This window comes from Lampris incognitus, chromosome 15, assembly GCF_029633865.1.
Source record: "Lampris incognitus isolate fLamInc1 chromosome 15, fLamInc1.hap2, whole genome shotgun sequence".
NCBI classification, from domain to species: domain Eukaryota; kingdom Metazoa; phylum Chordata; class Actinopteri; order Lampriformes; family Lampridae; genus Lampris; species Lampris incognitus.
In genome coordinates this window covers 6,403,620-6,425,911 of record NC_079225.1, presented here as the reverse complement: position 1 = coordinate 6,425,911, position 22,292 = coordinate 6,403,620, and the positions used below count along the sequence as shown (strand labels likewise).

The following is a 22,292-nucleotide window of genomic DNA, read 5'->3' as shown; positions in this document are numbered from 1 at the left end:
GGGGCTGGTGGATGACTGGAGAACACAGGAGTGTCTCATAGAATACAGACCGAGCCAAGAGGACGAGAACGGGGCCAACAGAGAAGAGGAGACCGTTCCGGCAGACAGTTCTGGGGACAGTTCCTTTCATAGTTCATATTCCCTCTCATGGTTTTGTTTTGCTGTGGAGTTTTTTTGTATTCCCTTGACACTTATTTTTGACTGAGAAATCTACCTTAACATGCACAGTCCAAAGATATTTTTCCTGTTATTTGTATAGTTAACCCGAAAGCAGAGCTCTAAATAAAAACAATTATGGAAGTGTGACTTGGTGTCGGTGTGTTATTGGATCAGAGTGCTCTCCAGTAAAAGTAAATAACTTCTGAGGGGTTTCTCTTCCCATTACATGATAATGCATTTGAAACGTACAGTTAGTAAGAATAAGAAAATAATGAGACAGAGGGAAAGAAGGTTGTGTGAGAAAAATACACATGTGGGCCCCGAATACTTTTGAGATTTTGAAGTGGGCTTTAAGTCAGTAAAGAGTGGGAACCCCTGGTCTACGTGTTTGTCCAGCATCATTGCTTTCCCTCATTGGGAGGGGGAATACTTGAACTGAATAAAAGCACAAGCACAAGGCACTAGGCAGAACATATTAACGTTACAGTCAAGGAATGGGGACATGGTCAGTGTGACGTTACAGCTTTTTATTTACTTCAGAAGACCATATCTGCAGGTAGTGGACTCCATGCATGGGGGTGGGGGTATTGAAAGCACACCTTAGCTGAACAGCTGTGCTGTCCATGCTACCGTAACGTTAATGGTAACACTAACAGCTGTGCTAACATAAACACCAAACTGGACGATGAACTATGAAGGTGTGGTGGACACGTATTGGGGACAGAATTCACCCCAGGAACTAAGAGTTAAGTCAGGGTTGCCCTGGCAGGTTAACGCAGGGTTAAGTTATGGTTGTCCAGCCAGTTTTCTGGTTATTCTTGCCGCCTCCGCTCAGTCGAGCTGTGGTTTTGTTGTCTCTCTGATTTACCGTGGATTAAAGAAAGTTGCCTACACAGCTAAAGTGTGAACCTACGATCTTCTCCGTTCCTTCGGCTCTACACTGGTGATCCCGACGTCGGTTTTCGGATAAGTTTTCTGAAACCACACGCATTATGGCTACGAACGCCGTTGCAATGAAACTGCCGGAGTTTTGGGAGTCTTCCGCGGCTACATGGTTCGCGCAGGCTGAGGCACAGTTCGCGCCGCTCAGAGACATAACAGCGGACGAGACCAGGTGCTACTACGTAGTGGCAGCGCTGGGGGGCGCTACGGCTTCCAGGATAAGCGGTTTCATAACCAACCCACCGGCCGATGGTAAATACGCCGCACTTAAAAATCTCCTCCTTGAAACTTTCGAACTGTCAACAACGGAGAGAGCACGTCGCCTCTTCGCAATTCAGGGCTTGGGAGATGGCAAACCATCGGAGCTAATGAGCAGGATGTTAAACCTACTGGGTCAAGAAAAGCCATGTTTCCTGTTCATGGAGCTGTTTCTGCGCAACATGCCGCCCCACGTCCAGACTGCGCTCGCTAACTCCACCATCACTGATCCCCGTGAGCTGGCAAAGGAGGCTGACCGATTCTTCGTCGCTACATAACGTTCCTCCCATGCCGGGGTGCTGGCTCCTACCTTCACTGGCCCCCCGCCGACATCGCGGGCGTGGCCCGACGGTGGCGCCACAGCGTCAGACCGCTACAAGCCCTCTGGACTCTGTATGTACCACGCTCGATTTGGTGCGAAAGCTAAACGGTGCCGTTCCCCCTGCAACTACAGGCCGACGGGAAACGAGAGGGCCAACACTCAGTAGTGGCCATGAGTGTTGGCGATACGAGCAGGCTACTCTTCATCCTCGACACCATCTCCGGTCGGCGATTTCTCTGTGATACGGGCGCACAGAGAAGCGTGCTCCCTGCTACTGACGAGCGGGGCCCCCAGTTGGCGACGGCTGACGGCAGCCCTATCCACACCTACGGCGTGCGGTCTGTAGAACTGTGTTTTGGTGGACAACGTTTCACGTGGGAGTTCGTCATGGCCAATGTAACGCTTCCCCTCCTCGGAGCTGATTTTTTTGTGCGCTTACGGTTTACTAGTGGACATTCAGAACAGCCGTCTGGTCGACGCCTTAACCTTCTCCTCCTTCGCATGTACGCGGGGGGAAGCGGCCTATGCAGGTCTAGCCAACTCTCTCTCAGAGGCAGACAAGTTCAACCGCCTCCTCGCTGAGTTTCCTGACCTCACCCAGCCTACCTTCTCTGCACCCACCGCTAAGCATGGGGTGGAGCATCACATTGCTACGAAGGGGCCCCCGGTCTACGCCAGAGCCAGGCGTCTCGACCCCGCCAAACTCGCCATTGCCAAGTCTGAGTTCGAGCACCTGGAACGCACGGGGATCATCCGACGCTCTGACAGCCCTCGGGCGTCCCCACTCCACATCGTCGCTAAGCCTGATGGAGGTTGGCGCCCATGCGGGGACTACCGCCGACTAAATGACGCCACCACGCCCGACCGCTATCCTGTCCCGCATATCCAGGACTTTTCTGCAAACCTGTCTGGCAAACGAGTCTTCTCAAAACCTGGTCCGGGGTTATCATCAAGTTGCCGCGCACCCCTCGGACATCCCCAAGACAGCGGTGACTACCCCATTTGGCCTATTTGAATTCCTACGAATGCCATTTGGACTCAAAAACGCGGCCCAGTCCTTTCAGCGGCTGATGGATTCAGTGCTCCGTGGCCTTCCTTTCATCTTCGTCTATTTGGACGACATACTCATCGCCAGCGCCTCCGAGGAAGAACACCTGTCCCATCTTCACGCCCTCTTCACACGCCTCAGCCAGCATGGGCTGATCGTCAACCCGGCGAAGTGCCGGTTCGGGCTGACGGCCATTGATTTCCTCGGGCACCGCATCACTTGGGACGGGGCGGTCCCCCTGCCCTCGAAGGTGGAAGCGGTGGCGGCCTTTCCGCGCCCCCAAACAGCTCGTGCGCTCAAGGAGTTCATCGGGATGGTGACATTCTACCATTGCTTCATTCCCCGAGCCGCCTTTATCATCCGGCCACTGTACGAAGCGCTGAAAGGCAAGTCCCCCAACCAGGTTGTCGACTGGACAGCAGAGCGGGACCGTGCGTTCACCGAGACTAAAGCTGCGCTCTCCCAGGCTACCCTGCTAGCGCATCCTTCACCTACAGCGCCTATTTCCATAACCACGGATGCATCGGACTATGCTGTTGGTGCGGTTCACGAGCAGTGGGTGGGTGGGGCTTGGCAGCCTTTGGCCTTTTTCAGTCGCCAGCTTACACCCCGAGAGCGCAAGTATAGTACTTTTGACAGGGAACTCCTCGGTCTCTGGCTCGCCGTCCGGCATTTCCGGTTCCAGCTAGAGGGCCGCGAGTTTACTGCGTACGTGGACCACAAGCCCCTCACGTTTGCCATGTCCAAGACGGCCGAGCCATGGTCCGCTCGCCAGCAGCGACAACTCTCCTACATTTCGGAATTCACTACCGACATCCAGCACGTCGCTGGTAAGTCTAACCAGGTAGCTGACTGCCTCTCTAGGGCAGTGATTGGAGCGGTCCACCTAGGCCTGGACTATGCACAGATGGCCACTGACCAGGCCACGGACCCGAGCCTCCTCCGTCTCCGGACCTCCGACACGGGGCTCCGCCTGCAGGACGTTCCTTTCAGCGACACAGGTGTCACCCTCCTGTGTGACGTCTCCACAGGACAGCCCAGGCCTCTCTCATCCAGGCGGTAAGCCATCCGTGCGCCTGACCTCTGCTAAGTTTGTGTGGGAGGGACTTAAGAGAGACGTGAAAGCGTGGGCCGACTCGTGTGTTGCCTGTCAGCGGGCTAAGATACACCGCCACATTAAGGCGCCCCTGGAACGCTTCGCAGTGCCGGAGAGACGATTTGACCATGTCCACGTCGACCTGGTTGGTCCCCTACCCCCCTCCCATGGGTTCACCTACCTCTTCACTGTGGTGGACAGGACTACGCGCTGGCCTGAAGCTGTTCCCCTGGCATCCACGACGTCTGCTGATGTGGCCCGGGCTTTTATTGGGTCGTGGGTCTCACGTTTCGGTACGCCTTCCGACCTTTCATCTGACCGCGGGCCACAGTTTACCTTAGAGCTATGGAATGCTGTGGGTGAGGCTCTGGGCGTCAAGCTTCACCGCACTACCGCCTACCACCCTCAGGCGAACGGCCTATGTGAGCGCTTCCACCGGTCCATGAAGGCTGCGCTTCGGGCTACTCTCAAGGACTGCAACTGGGTCGACAAGCTCCCATGGGTCATGCTGGGCCTGCGGACCGCCCCGAAGGAAGACCTACAAGCCTCCTCTGCGGAGCTGGTGTACGGCACGCCGCTGAGAGTCCCAGGCGATTTCATGCCCAACGCAACGCGTCCCTGGTCAGCTGTGGACCAACGAGCCTCCTTGCTGGACGGGGTCAGAGCTTTCACACCCGTCCCTACCGCCCAACACGGCGCTCCGGTGTCCCAGGTGCCCCCAGGTCTGCAGTCAGCGGACTACGTGTTCATCCGTCACGACGCACACCGCCCCCCTCTGCAACCCCCTTATGACGGCCCCTTCCGCGTCCTGGTACGGGGAACTAAGCACCTGGTGGTGGATTTTGGGGGCACGGCCGAGCATGTTTCAGTTGACCGAGTTAAACCCGCACACCTGGACTTGACGCAGCCGTTGGAGTTAGCCCAACCTCCTCGTCGCGGTCGTTCCCCGGCTCCGCCTCCTCCCCCCGTGGAGGCCCGCGCTGCCTCTTCTGCTCCTCAGGCCGACCTCCACAGGCCCGCGTCAATGCCTCCCTTTCCCGGAGCCGCCGCGGACGGCCTGTCGTCCCCACGCGCCTGCCTGACTTCGATTACTAGGGCGAATTCTGGGGGGGGCTCATGTGGTGGACACGTATTGGGGACAGAAATCACCCCAGGAACTAAGGGTTAATTCAGGGTTGCCCTGGCAGGTTAACGCAGGGTTAAGTTATGGTTGTCCAGCCAGTTTTCTGGTTATTCTTGCCGCCTCCGCTCAGTCGAGCTGCGGTTTTGTTGTCTCTCCGATTTACCGTGGATTAAAGAAAGTTGCCTACACGGCTAAAGTGTGAACCTACGGTCTTCTCCGTTCCTTCGGCTCTACTACTACTACTACTTTCGGCTGCTCCCGTTAGGGGTCGCCACAGCGGATCATCCGTTTCCATTTCTTCCTGTCTTCTGCGTCTTCCTCTGTCACACCAGCCACCTGCATGTCTTCCCTCACCACATCCATAAACCTCCTCTTTGGCCTTCCTCTTCTCCTCTTCCCTGGCAGCTCCATATTCAGCATCCTTCTCCCAATATACTCAGCATCTCTCCTCCACACATGTCCAAGCCATCTCAATCTTGCCTCTCTTGCTTTGTCTCCAAACCGTCCAACCTGAGCGGTCCCTCTAATATAATCGTGCATAATCCTGTCCTTCTTCGTTACTCCCAGTGAAAATCTTAGCATCTTCAACTCTGCCACCTCTAGCTCCGCCTCCTGTCTTTTCGTCAGTGCCACTGTCTCCAAACCATATAACATAGCTGGTGTCACAACCATCTTGTAAACTTTCCTTTTAACTCTTGCTGGTACCCTTCTGTCGCAAATCACTCCTGACACACTTATCCACCCACTCCAACCTGCCGGCACTCTCTTTTTCACCTCTCTACTGCACTCCCCGTTACTTTGGACAGTTGACCCCAAGTATTTAAACTCAAATGCCTTTGTCACCGCCACTCCTTGCATCCTCTCTCTCATTCACGCATAGGTATTCCGTCTTGCTCCTACTGACTTTCATTCCTCTTCTCTCCAGTGCATACCTCCACCTCTCCAGACTCTCCTCAACCTGCACCCTACTCTCGCTACAGATCACAATGTCATCCGCGAACATCATCGTCCATGGAGACTCCTGCCTGATCTTGTCCGTCAACCTGTCCATCACCATTGCAAACAAGAAAGGGCTCAGAGCCGATCCTTGATGTAATCCCACCTCCACCTTGAACCCATCTGTCATTCCAACCGCACACCTCACCACTGTCACACTTCCCTCATACATATCCTGCACCACTCCTACATACTTCTCTGCAACTCCTGACTTCCTCATACAATACCACACCTCCTCTCTCGGCACTCTGTCATAAGCTTTCTCTAAATCTACAAAGACACAATGCAACTCTTTCTGGCCTTCTCTATACTTCTCAATCAACATTCTCAAAGCAAACATCGCATCTGTGGTGCTCTTTCGTGGCATGAACCCATACTGCTGCTCGCTGATCATCACCTCTCCTCTTAACCTAGCTTCTATTACTCTTTCCCAAATCTTCATGCTGTGGCTGATCAACTTTATACCTCTGTAGTTGTTACAGTTCTGCACATCGCCCTTGTTCTTGAAAATCGGTACCAGTATGCGTCTTCTCCACTCCTCAGGCATTGACTCCATACCTTCCCATCACCTCCTCATCACCTCTGTTCCCTTCACCAACATGTCCATTGAAGTCCGCTCCAATCACCACTCTCTCCTCCTTGGGTACCTTCTCCACCATGTCGTCCAACTCACTCCAGAATTCATGTACATATATATATATATATATTGTGAGTGTTTTGCTAAATACCGTATTGTTCCGAATATAAGACGACCCTGATTATAAGACGACCCCCCCTTTTTCAAGACTCATTTTTGGAAAAATACTTTTTGAAGAGCAAATATTGGTTTTATAAAGAAAAACATTATATTTGAAAATAATGATAATAAAAACACATTGAATAAAACAAGGTAGTCTGTTTAACAGCTTTTAAATAAAATTATGTTTTCAATATATTTTAGATGAAATCGTCACATTTAAATAAAAAAATGTAAATACATTTGTAAATGAATGACATGTTATTTAAATAGCATACAAATGAAAATAAACTGTAGTCTATTGAGACTATCCATCTCATAGTGAAAAAATAACCATTTCAACATTTCAATAACTGCATTAACCATCGAAGTGGTCTAATTTTAGAACGGTCTTGAAACAAATCTGACTGAGTGAGACTGTATATTGACATTCAAAAGTCTAGACCGCGAATGTAAGACGACCCCCACTTTTTCATACGTATTTCCAGGGTAAAAACCCCGTCTTATATTCAGAACAATACGGTAGCTACCTATCATACATCACATATATCATACATCAGAATATTCTATTAGTGTTAAGCCAACTATGAATATTAAAATACGTCAAACCATGTGTCCTGTATCATAGCTACATGTATGACGTTTTCAGCAACAAAAAAGGCGTGGAAATCAGTTTGGTATTCAGCGAGTGATGATTGATTAACTGCGCTGACAGTTCATTGCGCCTACCAAACACATTACACTGAGTGGAGCGGGTGACCGGTCCAAGATGGCGGCCCCACGGCTCGTCAGCGCCAATAGGCAGTAGCGGTCGATGCGGCGTCTAGTCTTTTATGTCTATGGTTGTACCAACATTAGAGCCCAGGCGAACCTATAGGAAGGCATAACGTTAGTTTACATAAACACACATTAACGTATACTAAACACTGCTAACTAAACGGGAAATTCAAAATTAATCTGAAAGAGTGTTAGCTAGCCATGCTTTTCTGTAGAAAATGCAAAATGACTTGATCGAGCCTTACCTCGTTACCGTTTGTGGTGGTCGAGTCCTCTTCAGAAATGTTGCTAGCAGCAGCCGAGCTAACGCTAACGTCGCTGACTTTTTCTGAATCAGCAACTTTTAGCTTTTGAGCTGTTAAAACCAAAGTCCAGCAGGCTTGCAGTGAGCTGTCTTTTTGGTGGCCGAGGAGGAGGCATGGTGAAAAATACTGCGCATTACCTGATGTGACTAGCTAAGACAATGTTAAGACAACATTAATAACGGTCCTTCTCCGCACCTTGGCGCCCCTGTCAACGTTTCAAGCATACCGGGTTTCCCAAAACCAAGGTTGCTTTAGGCTATCCTACAGCGCCTCACAGTGTCTCGGTGGTGAAGTGCAGCCAAATGTCCTATTCACTGACGAATAATGGTGGGTAGTTCTTTTCGAAAACATATTTATTTAAAACAATTTATTTCACTAACATAAAGAATCCTAAAAACGAAAGATACATTATTTGTATTTAAATATTTTGTTAAAGACCCCCACAGATCTAGAGTTTTACAGCTTTCAAGGGAGCTAATGCCCCCCTTCATGGGAGCGCAGCTCCCATTGGCTCCCACATAATTCGAACACAGGTTGCTGGCCTCCGTGATCATTATGAACTGTTTGAAGCCCAAGCTAAAGGCATGTCACTAAGTGTCTCCGTCCGAGACGTATAGACGTGACACACGGAGAGAGCGGCGGCGCACAAAGCGGGCTGACGAACCGCCGGGGCCTGACGGTCAACAAAATCTGTCTGGGAAAGAAAAGTTTGCCGTGAATGTGTTCACTGTTTTTGTCAACAAACTTGTAGGGAATTGATCACTGTTTTGGATTTCTTAATATTATACAATCCCTTCCAGACAACAAAATTCGTTCTTCATCCATTAGCCTACAAGAGAAATATCCAAATGTTTTGTAAGAAGGCTTAGTCGAGGAAATGGTCCACTTTAAAGAGCTTATAAAAAAGGACCAAAACCAACCCGCAAGGCAACTCTTATTCATGATTAAGAAAAGGAACATCAGCTACGTATTTCCCAATGTTGACATATACTTGGCTTTGCCGGGGACCAACGCATCTGAGGAGCGGCCGTTCTCCAAGCTGTCGTTGATTAAGAACAAAATGGGACAAAACAGACTAAGGCATCTGACTCGCATGTCTTTGGAAAGTGACTTGTTAAGGTAAATGGATTTTGAGGATGTTATTGCGGACTTCTCGGCTCGAAAAGCAAGAAGGAAGACCTCCTGAGTGGGTAAGTTAGCAATTTTTTTTTTCATCAACTGCTTTGAATGTGAATGTCTAGTGCTGATGCAACATGGCGAGCTCCGTTATTTGCGTATGATGCTGTGGTGTCACCTGGGGTTTACAATGATGATCACTGGTGTGCGTGTGTTGTGATGACTCTGCTGGCGACTTGTTGCAAATGTCTGCACTATCTGTGCATCGGTTATGTTGAAAGTGTAGGCCCTACGTATGTTGAGAGCTTGTCTACGACGCCATTTAATGTAGCCGACTGAATTTTATTTGATGGGTAATAGGCCGAGATACAGATGGACTGTTCTGCCTGTGTCTGGATACAAAGACGGCGCTGTCTATGGTGCTGAAACACTGCGACAGGTAGGCCTATAGGCGCTATACAACCACAGGTGAAAGGGGGGGGGGGGCTTAAATGTGGTCAAAGCCCTGAGCCTTACAGCGTCTTAATCCGGCCCTGACTGGGACGACGACAGTAGTGCAATTACATGGCCTAATCGAGCTATAACCGTACCTCGACTTAACTGTGCACGTAAACGCACTGGTTGATTGGCACGTTTCAGTTCCTCTGCGCATATTCCCTACAGGTGACATTCCCTACAGGTGACATTGCTGGACACACATGTTGCTCACTTTGAAAGGACGCAGGAGCCTCTTGATAGGAACAATGACGACAGACACTGACTAGGGTTTATTACTTTTAATCAATTCAGCTAGCTACAAAATGTCCACCACTTCACACACTGACAGAATACAGAGGGAGTCTTTAATATCACATGCGTTGAGGACATCAATCTCACAGTTTAACCTACGGAGTCATTCAGGTTGAAGGTATTTAATCATTTTACTGTAACTACGTAACATTTTGGCCATTTGGTGTGCATAGCTCTAATATACAGAAGCAACAAAAAACATTTTGTATGTATTTTTTGTTTGTTTCAGAGTATATTTTTTAGAGTTATTCAATATTATAATTATCTGTACCGATAACAAACCACACGGGGAGAATAAACTTACAGATACAGTCTTCTTATAAAAGTAAGGTCTCTCAGAAATATGCATCTTCGCTTTACATTGCAAACGTTTATTTTTTCAGAGCATCCAAAACCTATTTTACAGTACACAACCAGTCCCCATCTTTCAGCACATCATCAACATCAGCACTGAACTGCATATTCGTTTAGAAAACAGGTCTTTTTTGAAATACAACCCCAAGTCCTCAATTTTTGTCATACTCTCTTTACTGTGTTGATCCCTTTTGCATTATTTTACAACAAGATGGTCACAGTTGGTAAATATATCAAGACAGAAAGAGTGGCACTATTGCAAACTTGTAGGAGTATGGAAAGATCAACTGTGTCCTAATACTGAGCATGCATTTTGTCAATCTGCTACTGCCATGTTATTTTTTTATATATATTTTTCAGACAGGTTTTATTTATAAGACTCTAAGTTCTACCATTTGTCATGCAGAAAATGCACAATTCACAACACTCGGAATGCTATGTCTAATACAGCTACAGAGTCTAGTTGCACATTGTCCAAACAGTAACTCATTATGATGATGATGAGGAGAAAAAATTAACTGAAGACTGTCTTTTGATTGTAAGTGCTCATCCGACTGTACCACTGCTTAAATTACATTTTGTCATGACAACATCAAAATAAAAAACATGACAGAAATATTGAAAAACAAATAAAGAGAATAAAAACCTCATAGGTGAGCTAGGGATCCATCAAGTCAGCACTTTATATACAACCTTTGGAAAGAATGATATACGATATACGGAGTATAAGAAGAAATCATCTTTTCACAAGGACAATCATCTTGAAAAAGCTCGACGGACAACACACAGAACAACATTTACAATGGGAGGGGAGGTGATATGTGCATGTGTGCAAACTGAGAAGGTCAATACCAGAATGAAAGCATGTTTGTGCCTGTTGACAAGTGGCACGGGCATCCAGGAGGAGGAGGCTCGGGGCCTGGGGAGCTTAGCCACTGCCCAGCATCTTTGTGGCACGCTGGTTGGCCTCATCAATCCTGGTCTTGTTGGAATCAGCCTGGGTGTAGAAAAGAAAGCAAAAGCTCAGCAAACAGTTACAATTAGTTAGAAAATGAGCTACCAAGTATGTGTATGCATTTATGACTTCAACTTGCCACCATGTAACAGATGTGGTGCTCTAAATATCCTTCTTATGGTCCTACTGAAGATGATATTTGTATTCCTTCTGAGAAGATGACATCCACTGCTGCTTTATTGTAATTCCCCATTTGGTATCAATCTTAAGAGAGGCGCTTTGATAAGAATGTTGTAATGTTTATTTCCTTGTGCTATTAAAGAATCCATTTTGGGGGTGTCCTGGTGGCCCAATGGACTCAAATAAGTAATGTTTACTCACACTGCTTCAGGGTTAAGTTCTACTAACAGTATGTATCACATACGGTATGTGCTTTGTTTCTGTCATGCACTACTGTGTACAAGTATTTTTTCTTTTTTCTTTTCTCTGAGTTGCCTTATCAAGCTTCCACTTGAGATCATTTTATCTGTATTTGTTCTGTTGGCTGGTGGTTTGGGAACCTTTGTGGCCAGTGATACAGTAACTCAGAGGTTCGAACTATGGCCTTGTGACCTGATCGTCTCTAGTCAAGGTCAAGGATGAAGTCACTGGAATCCTGTGACTGAGTGGGGAAAGTGACTGAGAAACTTTCTCCCCCTTTTCAAAAACACATTTAACTTGCTGGCTTGTCCACTGGGAGCTGCTGTGTGAGCAGTGGTAGAGGACTGTGTTGGTGCTGCTCCAGGATATGAACCAGTTAAAGTAAGAAAATGACCGCTTGGAAAAGAAACAGCCTGCCCCACCAATCCTCTTCATTAAAGAGTAACTAAACCCTAGACCATTTAGTGGGTTTGCTGACATCTACAGGTTTAAAACCATGTAAAGGTTCAACCCTTTTGTTGTCCACACATTCGGTACACTGCCCTTGTCTTCAGGGTCATTATGAGCTGTGTTCATTAAACCTCTAAATTAAAGCAAGTTCATTTAATTTTAAACCCCAAATCTATTCTGCACGAAGAAACAAGTTGTCATTCATCACAAACTGTTTGACTATCTGGGTTTTACCTCTTCACAGTGCAGAAAGACTGCAGTTAATCAGTGGACACCAATCGTTTTTATAGGGTCGCATGACCCACACGTGTATTAGGGTCACACATGACCCTAAAACAGTCTTAGTACCCTAGTGGTGTACAGCTTTCATGGAAATATGAACAAAAACAACGTTTCACTTTTCTGATGTTGGGGTCAATGTAGGAAAAGTTATCACATGTGTCTAATGTTGGGATGACTAGGAAAAGTCCTCACATGTTTCTAATGTTGGGGTCACCGTAGGAAAAGTCCCCACATGTTTCTAATGTTGGGGTCACTGTAGAAAAGGTCATCACATGTTTCTAATGTTGTGGTCACTGTAGGAAAAGTCCTCACATGTTTCTAATGTTGTGGTCACTGTAGCAAAAGTCCTCACATGTTTCTAATGTTTGGGTCACTGTAGGAAAAGTCATCACATGTTTCTAATGTTGGGGTCACTGTAGGAAAAGTCCTCACATGTTTCTAATGGTGGGTTCACTGCAGAGAAAGTCCTCACATGTTTCTAATGTTGGGATGACTAGGAAAAGTCCTCACATGTTTCTAATGTTTGGGTCACTGTAGGAAAAGTCCTCACATGTTTCTAATGTTGGGGTCAATGTAGGAAAAGTCCTCACATGTTTCTAATGGTGGGTTCACTGTAGAGAAAAGTCCTCACATGTTTCTAATGTTGGGATGACTAGGAAAAGTCCTCACATGTTTCTAATGTTGGGGTCACTGTAGGAAAAGTCCTCACATGTTTCTAATATTGGGGTCACTGTAGGAAAAGTCCTCACATGTTTCTAATGTGGGGGTCATCGTAGGAAAAGTCCTCACATGTTTCTAATGTCGGGGTCACTGTAGGAAAAGTCCTCACATGTTTCTAATGTTGTGGTCACTGTAGCAAAAGTCCTCACATGTTTCTAATGTTTGGGTCACTGTAGGAAAAGTCATCACATGTTTCTAATGTTGGGGTCACTGTAGGAAAAGTCCTCACATGTTTCTAATGGTGGGTTCACTGCAGAGAAAGTCCTCACATGTTTCTAATGTTGGGATGACTAGGAAAAGTCCTCACATGTTTCTAATGTTTGGGTCACTGTAGGAAAAGTCCTCACATGTTTCTAATGCTGGGGTCAATGTAGGAAAAGTCCTCACATGTTTCTAATGGTGGGTTCACTGTAGAGAAAAGTCCTCACATGTTTCTAATGTTGGGATGACTAGGAAAAGTCCTCACATGTTTCTAATGTTGGGGTCACTGTAGGAAAAGTCCTCACATGTTTCTAATATTGGGGTCACTGTAGGAAAAGTCCTCACATGTTTCTAATGTGGGGGTCATCGTAGGAAAAGTCCTCACCTGTTTCTAATGTCGGGGTCACTGTAGGAAAAGTCCTCACATGTTTCTACTGTTTCTAATATTGGGGTCACTGTAGGAAAAGTCCTCACATGTTTCTAATATTGGGGTCACTGTAGAAAAGTCCTCACATGTTTCTAATGTTGGGATGACTAGGAAAAGTCCTCACATGTTTCTAATGTTGGGGTCCCCGTAGGAAAAGTCATTACATGTTTCTAATGTTGGGGTCACTGTAGGAAAAATCCTCACATGTTTCTAATGTTTGGGTCACTGTAGGAAAAGTCCTCACATGTTTCTAACGGTGGGTTCACTGTAGGAAAAGTCCTCACATGTTTCTAATGGTGGGTTCACTGTAGGAAAAGTCCTCACATGTTTCTAATGTTGAGGTGACTGTAGGAAAAGTCCTCACATGTTTCTAATGTTTGGGTCACTGTAGGAAAAGTCCTCACATGTGTCTAATGTTTGGGTCACTGTAGGAAAAGTCCTCACATGTTTCTAATGTTGGGGTCACTGTAGCAAAACTTCCTCACATGTTTCTAATGTTTGGGTCACTGTAGGAAAAGTCCTCACATGTTTCTAATGTTGGGTTCACTGTAGAAAAAAGTCATCACATGTTTCTAATGGTGGGTTCACTGTAGGAAAAGTCCTCGCATGTTTCTAATGTTGGGATGACTAGGAAAAGTCCTCACATGTTTCTAATGTTGGGGTGCCCGTAGGAAAAGTAATTACATGTTTCTAATATTGGGGTCACTGTAGGAAAAGTCCTCACATGTTTCTAATGTTGAGGTGACTGTAGGAAAAGTCCTCACATGTTTCTAATGTTTGGGTCACTGTAGAAAAGTCCTCACATGTTTCTAATGGTGGGTTCACTGTAGGAAAAGTCCTCACATGTTTCTAATGTTGGGATGACTAGGGAAAGTCCTCACATGTTTCTAATGTTGGGGTTCCCGTAGGAAAAGTCATCAATGTTTCTAACGTTGGAGTCACTGTAGGAAAAGTCCTCACATGTTTCTAATGTTGGGGTCAACGTAGGAAAAGTCCTCACATGTTTCTAATGTTGGGGTCACTGTAGGAAAAGTCCTCACATGTTTCTAATGTTGGGGTCCCCATAGGAAAAGTCATTACATGTTTCTAATGTTGGGGTCACTGTAGGAAAAGTCCTCACATGTTTCTAATATTGGGGTCACTGTAGAAAAAGTCCTCACATTTTTCTAATGTTGGGGTCATCGTAGGAAAAGTCCTCACATGTTTCTAATGTTGGGGTCACTGTAGGAAAAGTCCTCACATGTTTCTATTGTCGGGGTCACTGTAGGAAAAGTCATCACATGTTTCTAATGTTGGGGTCACTGTAGGAAAAGTCCTCACATGTTTCTAATGTTGTGGTCACTGTAGAAAAAGTCCTCACATGTTTCTAAAACAGTCTTAGTACCCTAGTGGTGTACAGCTTTCATGGAAATATGAATAAAAACAACATTTCACTTTTCTGATGTTGGGGTCAATGTAGGAAAAGTTATCACATGTGTCTAATGTTGGGATGACTAGGAAAAGTCCTCACATGTTTCTAATGTTGGGTCACCGTAGGAAAAGTCCCCACATGTTTCTAATGTTGGGGTCACTGTAGAAAACGTCATCACATGTTTCTAATGTTGTGGTCACTGTAGGAAAAGTCCTCACATGTTTCTAATGTTGGGGTCATCGTAGGAAAAGTCCTCACATGTTTCTAATGTCGGGGTCACTGTAGGAAAAGTCCTCACTTGTTTATATTGTCGGGGTCACTGTAGGAAAAGTCATCACATGTTTCTAATGTTGGGGTCACTGTAGGAAAAGTCCTCACATGTTTCTAATGTTGAGGTGACTGTAGGAAAAGTCCTCACATGTTTCTAATGTTTGGGTCACTGTAGGAAAAGTCCTCACATGTTTCTAATGGTGGGTTCACTGTAGGAAAAGTCCTCACATGTTTCTAATGTTGGGATGACTAGGGAAAGTCCTCACATGTTTCTAATGTTGGGGTTCCCGTAGGAAAAGTCATCAATGTTTCTAATGTTGGAGTCACTGTAGGAAAAGTCCTCACATGTTTCTAATGTTGGGGTCACCGTAGGAAAAGTCCTCACATGTTTCTAATGTTGGGGTCCCCATAGGAAAAGTCCTCACATGTTTCTAATGTCGGGGTCACTGTAGGAAAAGTCCTCACATGTTTCTATTGTCGGGGTCACTGTAGGAAAAGTCATCACATGTTTCTCATGTTGGGGTCAATGTAGGAAAAGTCCTCACATGTTTCTAATGTTGTGGTGACTGTAGAAAACGTCATCACATGTTTCTAATGTTGTGGTCACTGTAGGAAAAGTCCTCACATGTTTCTAATGTTGGGGTCATCGTAGGAAAAGTCCTCACATGTTTCTAATGTCGGGGTCACTGTAGGAAAAGTCCTCACTTGTTTATATTGTCGGGGTCACTGTAGGAAAAGTCATCACATGTTTCTAATGTTGGGGTCACTGTAGGAAAAGTCCTCACATGTTTCTAATGTTGAGGTGACTGTAGGAAAAGTCCTCACATGTTTCTAATGTTTGGGTCACTGTAGGAAAAGTCCTCACATGTTTCTAATGTTGTGGTGACTGTAGGAAAAGTCCTCACATGTTTCTAAAACAGTCTTAGTACCCTAGTGGTGTACAGCTTTCATGGAAATATGAACAAAAACAACATTTCACTTTTCTGATGTTCGGGTCAATGTAGGAAAAGTTATCACATGTGTCTAATGTTGGGATGACTAGGAAAAGTCCTCACATGTTTCTAATGTTGGGGTCACGTTAGGAAAAGTCCTCACATGTTTCTAATATTGGGGTCACTGTAGAAAAGTCCTCACATGTTTCTAATGTTGGGGTCACTGTAGAAAAAGTCATGACATGTTTCTAATGTTGGGGTCACTGTAGGAAAAGTCCTCACATGTTTCTAATATTGGGGTCACTGTAGGAAAAGTTCTCACATGTTTCTAATGTTGGGGTCATCGTAGGAAAAGTCCTCACATGTTTCTATTGTCGGGGTCACTGTAGGAAAAGTCCTCACATGTTTCTAATGTTGAGGTGACTGTAGGAAAAATCCTCACATGTTTCTAATATTGGGGTCACTGTAGGAAAAGTTCTCACATGTTTCTAATGTTGGGGTCATCGTAGGAAAAGTCCTCACATGTTTCTAATGTTGGGGTCACTGTAGAAAAAGTCATGACATGTTTCTAATGGTGGGTTCACTGTAGGAAAATTCCTCGCATGTTCTAATTTTGGGGTCACTGTAGGAAAAGTCCTCACATGTTTCTAATGTTGGGGTCCCCATAGGAAAAGTCCTCAAATGTTTCTAATGTTTGGAGGACTAGAGAAAGTCCTCACATGTTTGTAATGTTTGGGTTCCTGTAGGAAAAGTCATCAATGTTTCTAATGTTGGAGTCACTGTAGGAAAAGTCCTCACATGTTTCTAATATTGGGGTCACCGTAGGAAAAGTCCTCACATGTTTCTAATGTTGGGGTCAATGTAGGAAAAGTCCTCACATGTTTCTAATGGTGGGTTCACTGTAGGAAAATTCCTCGCATGTTTCTAATGTTGGGATGACTAGGAAAAGTCATCACATGTTTCTAATGTTGGGGTCACCGTAGGAAAAGTCCTCACATGTTTCTAATGTTGGGGTCACTGTAGGAAAAGTCCTCACATGTTTCTAATATTGGGGTCACAGTAGGAAAAGTCCTCACATGTTTCCAATGTTGGGGTCACTGTAGAAAAAGTCATGACATGTTTCTAATGGTGGGTTCACTGTAGGAAAATTCCTCGCATGTTCTAATTTTGGGGTCACTGTAGGAAAAGTCCTCACATGTTTCTAATGTTGGGGTCGCCATAGGAAAAGTAGTTACATGTTTCTAATGTTGGGGTCACTGTAGGAAAAGTGCTCACATGTTTCTAATATTGGGGTCACTGTAGGAAAAGTTCTCACATGTTTCTAATGTTGGGGTCATCGTAGGAAAAGTCCTCACATGTTTCTAATGTCGGGGTCACTGTAGGAAAAGTCCTCACATGTTTCTATTGTCGGGGTCACTGTAGGAAAAGTCCTCACATGTTTCTAATGTTGAGGTGACTGTAGGAAAAGTCCTCACATGTTTGTAATGTTTGGGTCACTGTAGGAAAAGTCCTCACATGTTTCTAATGGTGCGTCCACTGTAGGAAAAGTCCTCACATGTTTCTAATGTTTGGATGACTAGAGAAAGTCCTCACATGTTTGTAATGTTTGGGTTCCCGTAGGAAAAGTCATCAATGTTTCTAATGTTGGAGTCACTGTAGGAAAAGTCCTCACATGTTTCTAATGTTGGGGTCACCGTAGGAAAAGTCCTGACATGTTTCTAATGGTGGGTTCACTGTAGGAAAAGTCCTCACATGTTTCTAATGTTGGGATGACTAGGGAAAGTCCTCACATGTTTCTAATGTTTGGGTTCCCGTAGGAAAAGTCATCAATGTTTCTAATGTTGGAGTCACTGTAGGAAAAGTCCTCACATGTTTCTAATGTTGGGGTCACCGTAGGAAAAGTCCTGACATGTTTCTAATGGTGGGTTCACTGTAGGAAAAGTCCTCACATGTTTCTAATGTTGGGATGACTAGGGAAAGTCCTCACATGTTTCTAATGTTTGGGTTCCCGTAGGAAAAGTCATCAATGTTTCTAATGTTGGAGTCAGTGTAGGAAAAGTCCTCACATGTTTCTAATGTTGGGGTCACCGTAGGAAAAGTCCTCACATGTTTCTAATGTTGGGGTCACTGTAGAAAAAGTCATGACATGTTTCTAATGGTGGGTTCACTGTAGGAAAATTCCTCGCATGTTTCTAATGTTGGGATGACTAGGAAAAGTCATCACATGTTTCTAATGTTGGGGTCACCGTAGGAAAAGTCCTCACATGTTTCTAATGTTGGGGTCACTGTAGAAAAGTCCTCACATGTTTCTAATATTGAGGTCACTGTAGGAAAAGTCCTCACATGTTTCTAATGTTGGGGTCACCGTAGGAAAAGTCCTCACATGTTTCTAATGTCGGAGTAACTGTAGGAAAAGTTTTCACATGTTTCTAATATTGAGGTCACTGTAGGAAAAGTCCTCACATGTTTCTAATGTTGAGGTCACTGTAGGAAAAGTCCTCACATGTTTCTAATGGTGGGTTCACTGTAGGAAAAGTCCTCACATGTTTCTAATGTTTGGATGACTAGAGAAAGTCCTCACATGTTTGTAATGTTTGGGTTCCCGTAGGAAAAGTCATCAATGTTTCTAATGTTGGAGTCACTGTAGGAAAAGTCCTGACATCTTTCTAATGGTGGGTTCACTGTAGGAAAAGTCCTCACATGTTTCTAATGTTGGGATGACTAGGGAAAGTCCTCACCTGTTTCTAATGTTTGGGTTCCCGCAGGAAAAGTCATCAATGTTTCTAATGTTGGAGTCACTGTAGGAAAAGTCCTCACATGTTTCTAATGTTTGGATGACTAGAGAAAGTCCTCACATGTTTGTAATGTTTGGGTTCCCGTAGGAAAAGTCCTCACATGTTTCTAATGGTGGGTTCACTGTAGGAAAAGTCCTCACATGTTTCTAATGTTTGGATGACTAGAGAAAGTCCTCACATGTTTGTAATGTTTGGGTTCCCGTAGGAAAAGTCATCAATGTTTCTAATGTTGGAGTCACTGTAGGAAAAGTCCTCACATGTTTCTAATGTTGGGGTCACCGTAGGAAAAGTCCTGACATGTTTCTAATGGTGGGTTCACTGTAGGAAAAGTCCTCACATGTTTCTAATGTTGGGATGACTAGGGAAAGTCCTCACATGTTTCTAATGTTTGGGTTCCCGTAGGAAAAGTCATCAATGTTTCTAATGTTGGAGTCACTCTAGGAAAAGTCCTCACATGTTTCTAATGTTGGGGTCACTGTAGAAAAGTCCTCACATGTTTCTAATATTGGGGTCACCGTAGGAAAAGTCCTCACATGTTTCTAATGTCGGAGTAACTGTAGGAAAAGTTTTCACATGTTTCTAATATTGAGGTCACTGTAGGAAAAGTCCTCACATGTTTCTAATGTTGAGGTCACTGTAGGAAAAGTCCTCACATGTTTCTAATGGTGGGTTCACTGTAGGAAAAGTCCTCACATGTTTCTAATGTTTGGATGAGTAGAGAAAGTCCTCACATGTTTGTAATGTTTGGGTTCCCGTAGGAAAAGTCCTCACATGTTTCTAATGTTGGAGTCACTGTAGGAAAAGTCCTGACATCTTTCTAATGGTGGGTTCACTGTAGGAAAAGTCCTCACATGTTTCTAATGTTGGGATGACTAGGGAAAGTCCTCACATGTTTCTAATGTTTGGGTTCCCGCAGGAAAAGTCATCAATGTTTCTAATGTTGGAGTCACTGTAGGAAAAGTCCTCACATGTTTCTAATGTTTGGATGACTAGAGAAAGTCCTCACATGTTTGTAATGTTTGGGTTCCCGTAGGAAAAGTCCTCACATGTTTCTAATGTTCAGGTCACTGTAGGAAAAGCTCTCACATTTTTCTAATGTTGGGGTCACTGTAGGAAAAGTCCTCACATGTTTCTAATGTTGGGGTCACTGTAGGAAAAGTCCTCACATGTTTCTAATGGTGGGCTGACTAGGAAAAGTCCTCACATGTTTCTAATGTTGGGATGACTAGGAAAATTCATCACATGTTTCTAATGTTGGGGTCACCGTAGGAAAAGTCCTCACATGTTTCTAATGTTGGGGTCACCGTAGGAAAAGTCCTCACGTTTCTAATGTCGGGGTCACTGTAGGAAAAGTCCTCACATGTTTCTAATATTGAGGTCACTGTAGGAAAAGTCCTCACATGTTTCTAATGTTGAGGTCACTGTAGGAAAAGTCCTCACATGTTTCTAATGTCGGGGTCACTGTAGGAAAAGTCCTCACATGTTTCTAGTGTCGGGGTCACTGTAGGAAAAGTCCTCACGTGTTTCTAATATTGGGGTCAATGTAGGAAAAGTCATCCTGTGTTGCTAATGTTGGGGTCACTGTAGGAAAAGTCATCACATTTCAGGTTGAAAAAACATCATTTTGAGTCTTTTCTCTGCTGTTAAACCCTGTTATGGGTCATGACCCAGAAGACAACAGAAGGGTTAAAATGTTCCAGTATAGTCTGGGTATCTATGACGTGAGCATAGCAGTATAAACACAGCATAACAGTAATAATGGACCCATTTGATTTAGATGTACCAGCACACCTATCAGCATTAGCAGACAGACGTACAGACAGAGCTAGTATTTAAACTGGCAATAGCGCTGTCTCTGCTGAATATTTTGCAAACCTATGTTCAACAGTTCCATTATTAATGTTATTATCTGCAGCGGTGTTGATCCTGCTATACTGACATCACCGAGTACCAAGACCAGCCTGCCATGTTTTAACATTTACATGGTTTTTAGCCTGTACCTGTCAGAAATCTTCACTGAAGTTGTCTGCGGTTAACTTACTCTTTAAAGTCGTAATAGCCATTTTGATTTAGAAGACCTTTTTTAATATTTTGTTAAACTCTGCATTCTGGCAGCTATCGGGTAAGAAAATGCAAGGAGAAAACAATCTGGTCTCTGAGGCTGTCCTAAGTGCTAGAAGCAGAGACAAAAATGCCGCTCCTTATTAGTCAGAGGAGTTCTTAGCAAGCCGCTGTCTCCATTGATTTCTAGATGCTGTCGATCAGTTTGAGCTTTCAAATGGCTCTTTGGCAGAAGTGAAGGGATGTATTCTTTTGCTATATATTTTAAAAATACAGCTAACTCTGTCTTACTTCTGCCCAGGATCTGTTACGTCCATTTTTAATTAAGATTAGTTGAAAAACAAATCAGAAATAGAATCTTGGGAGAAACACACAATTAAAATACAATTCAGTTTTATGAAAAAGATAGAATAACAGAATAAGAAAGAAGAGAACATTTAGTAGTAGTTTTAGTAGTTTTTTCCAACTAAAGCCATCCACATGAATAAGATTAAAACCGCTGTGAAAACTCAATCCACTTGTGCTTGTGTTCCATACCTTCTCCATGATCCTGTCGATCTGGCGGTTCTGGGTGTCGATCTCATTACCCATGTCCAGGGCCATGTGGCGCAGGTTACCAATGATGCCTCCCACCTGCTCAAGATTCTCATCCATCTCATTTTCCCGGGCATCATCTGTTACCCTGCACACATAGACACAGTACATAAAAACATACATATACACACAAACACCCCATAGATCACATATCCCCAAGTTGAAATTTCACTTGAGCACTGCCCTGTTTCACTGGCAGACTCTCACCCATATTTCATCTGTGATTCTTCTCACTCTGCTTAGTCAGCTAGCTACCATCTGGATCTACTACTACTTTCGGCTGCTCCCGTTAGGGGTCGCCACAGCAGGTCATCCATTGCCATCTCTTCCTGTCCTCTATATCTTCCTCTGTCACACCAGCCACCTTTATGTCCCCCCTCACCACATCCATAAACCTCCTCTTTGGCTGTCCTCTTTTACCTTCCCTGGTAGCTCCATATTCAGCATCCTTCTCCCAATATACCCAGGATCTCTCCTCCACACGTTCAAACCATCTCAATCTTGCTTGTCTGTGAATGTTCTCATTCATCCAGGTCATGGTTATCCAAATGAGTTGAATTAAGTGCAACTGGACTTGGTATATATCCGTGAAGACGTTTCGCCTCTCATCCAACAGGCTTCCTCAGTTCGTGCCTTTCTGACTAGACCAAGCTAGTCTGACTGGCTGGTGATGAGACTCAGAATTCATCCTCTAGGAGTCATTGTCAGAGCTATTGATATGCATGGCTGTTTGTGATCCGATGTTTACCAACG

At 44.9% G+C, this 22,292-nt stretch overlaps 1 protein-coding gene across 2 annotated transcripts in view; it reads right to left on the bottom strand.

Moving 5' to 3' along the window:
* Positions 1-10,949: 10,949 nt before the first annotated feature.
* The window catches only part of LOC130125237 (synaptosomal-associated protein 25-A), a 159,587-nt gene continuing 148,244 nt past the window's right edge, over positions 10,950-22,292 (bottom strand). For both annotated transcript variants that reach the window (XM_056294749.1, XM_056294748.1), the window contains exons 6-7: positions 21,483-21,627; positions 10,950-11,018 (exon numbers count right to left, since the gene is read on the bottom strand). In XM_056294749.1, coding sequence (XP_056150724.1) covers positions 10,950-11,018; positions 21,483-21,627 — 214 coding nt within the window. The remainder of the gene's footprint in view (positions 11,019-21,482; positions 21,628-22,292) is intronic.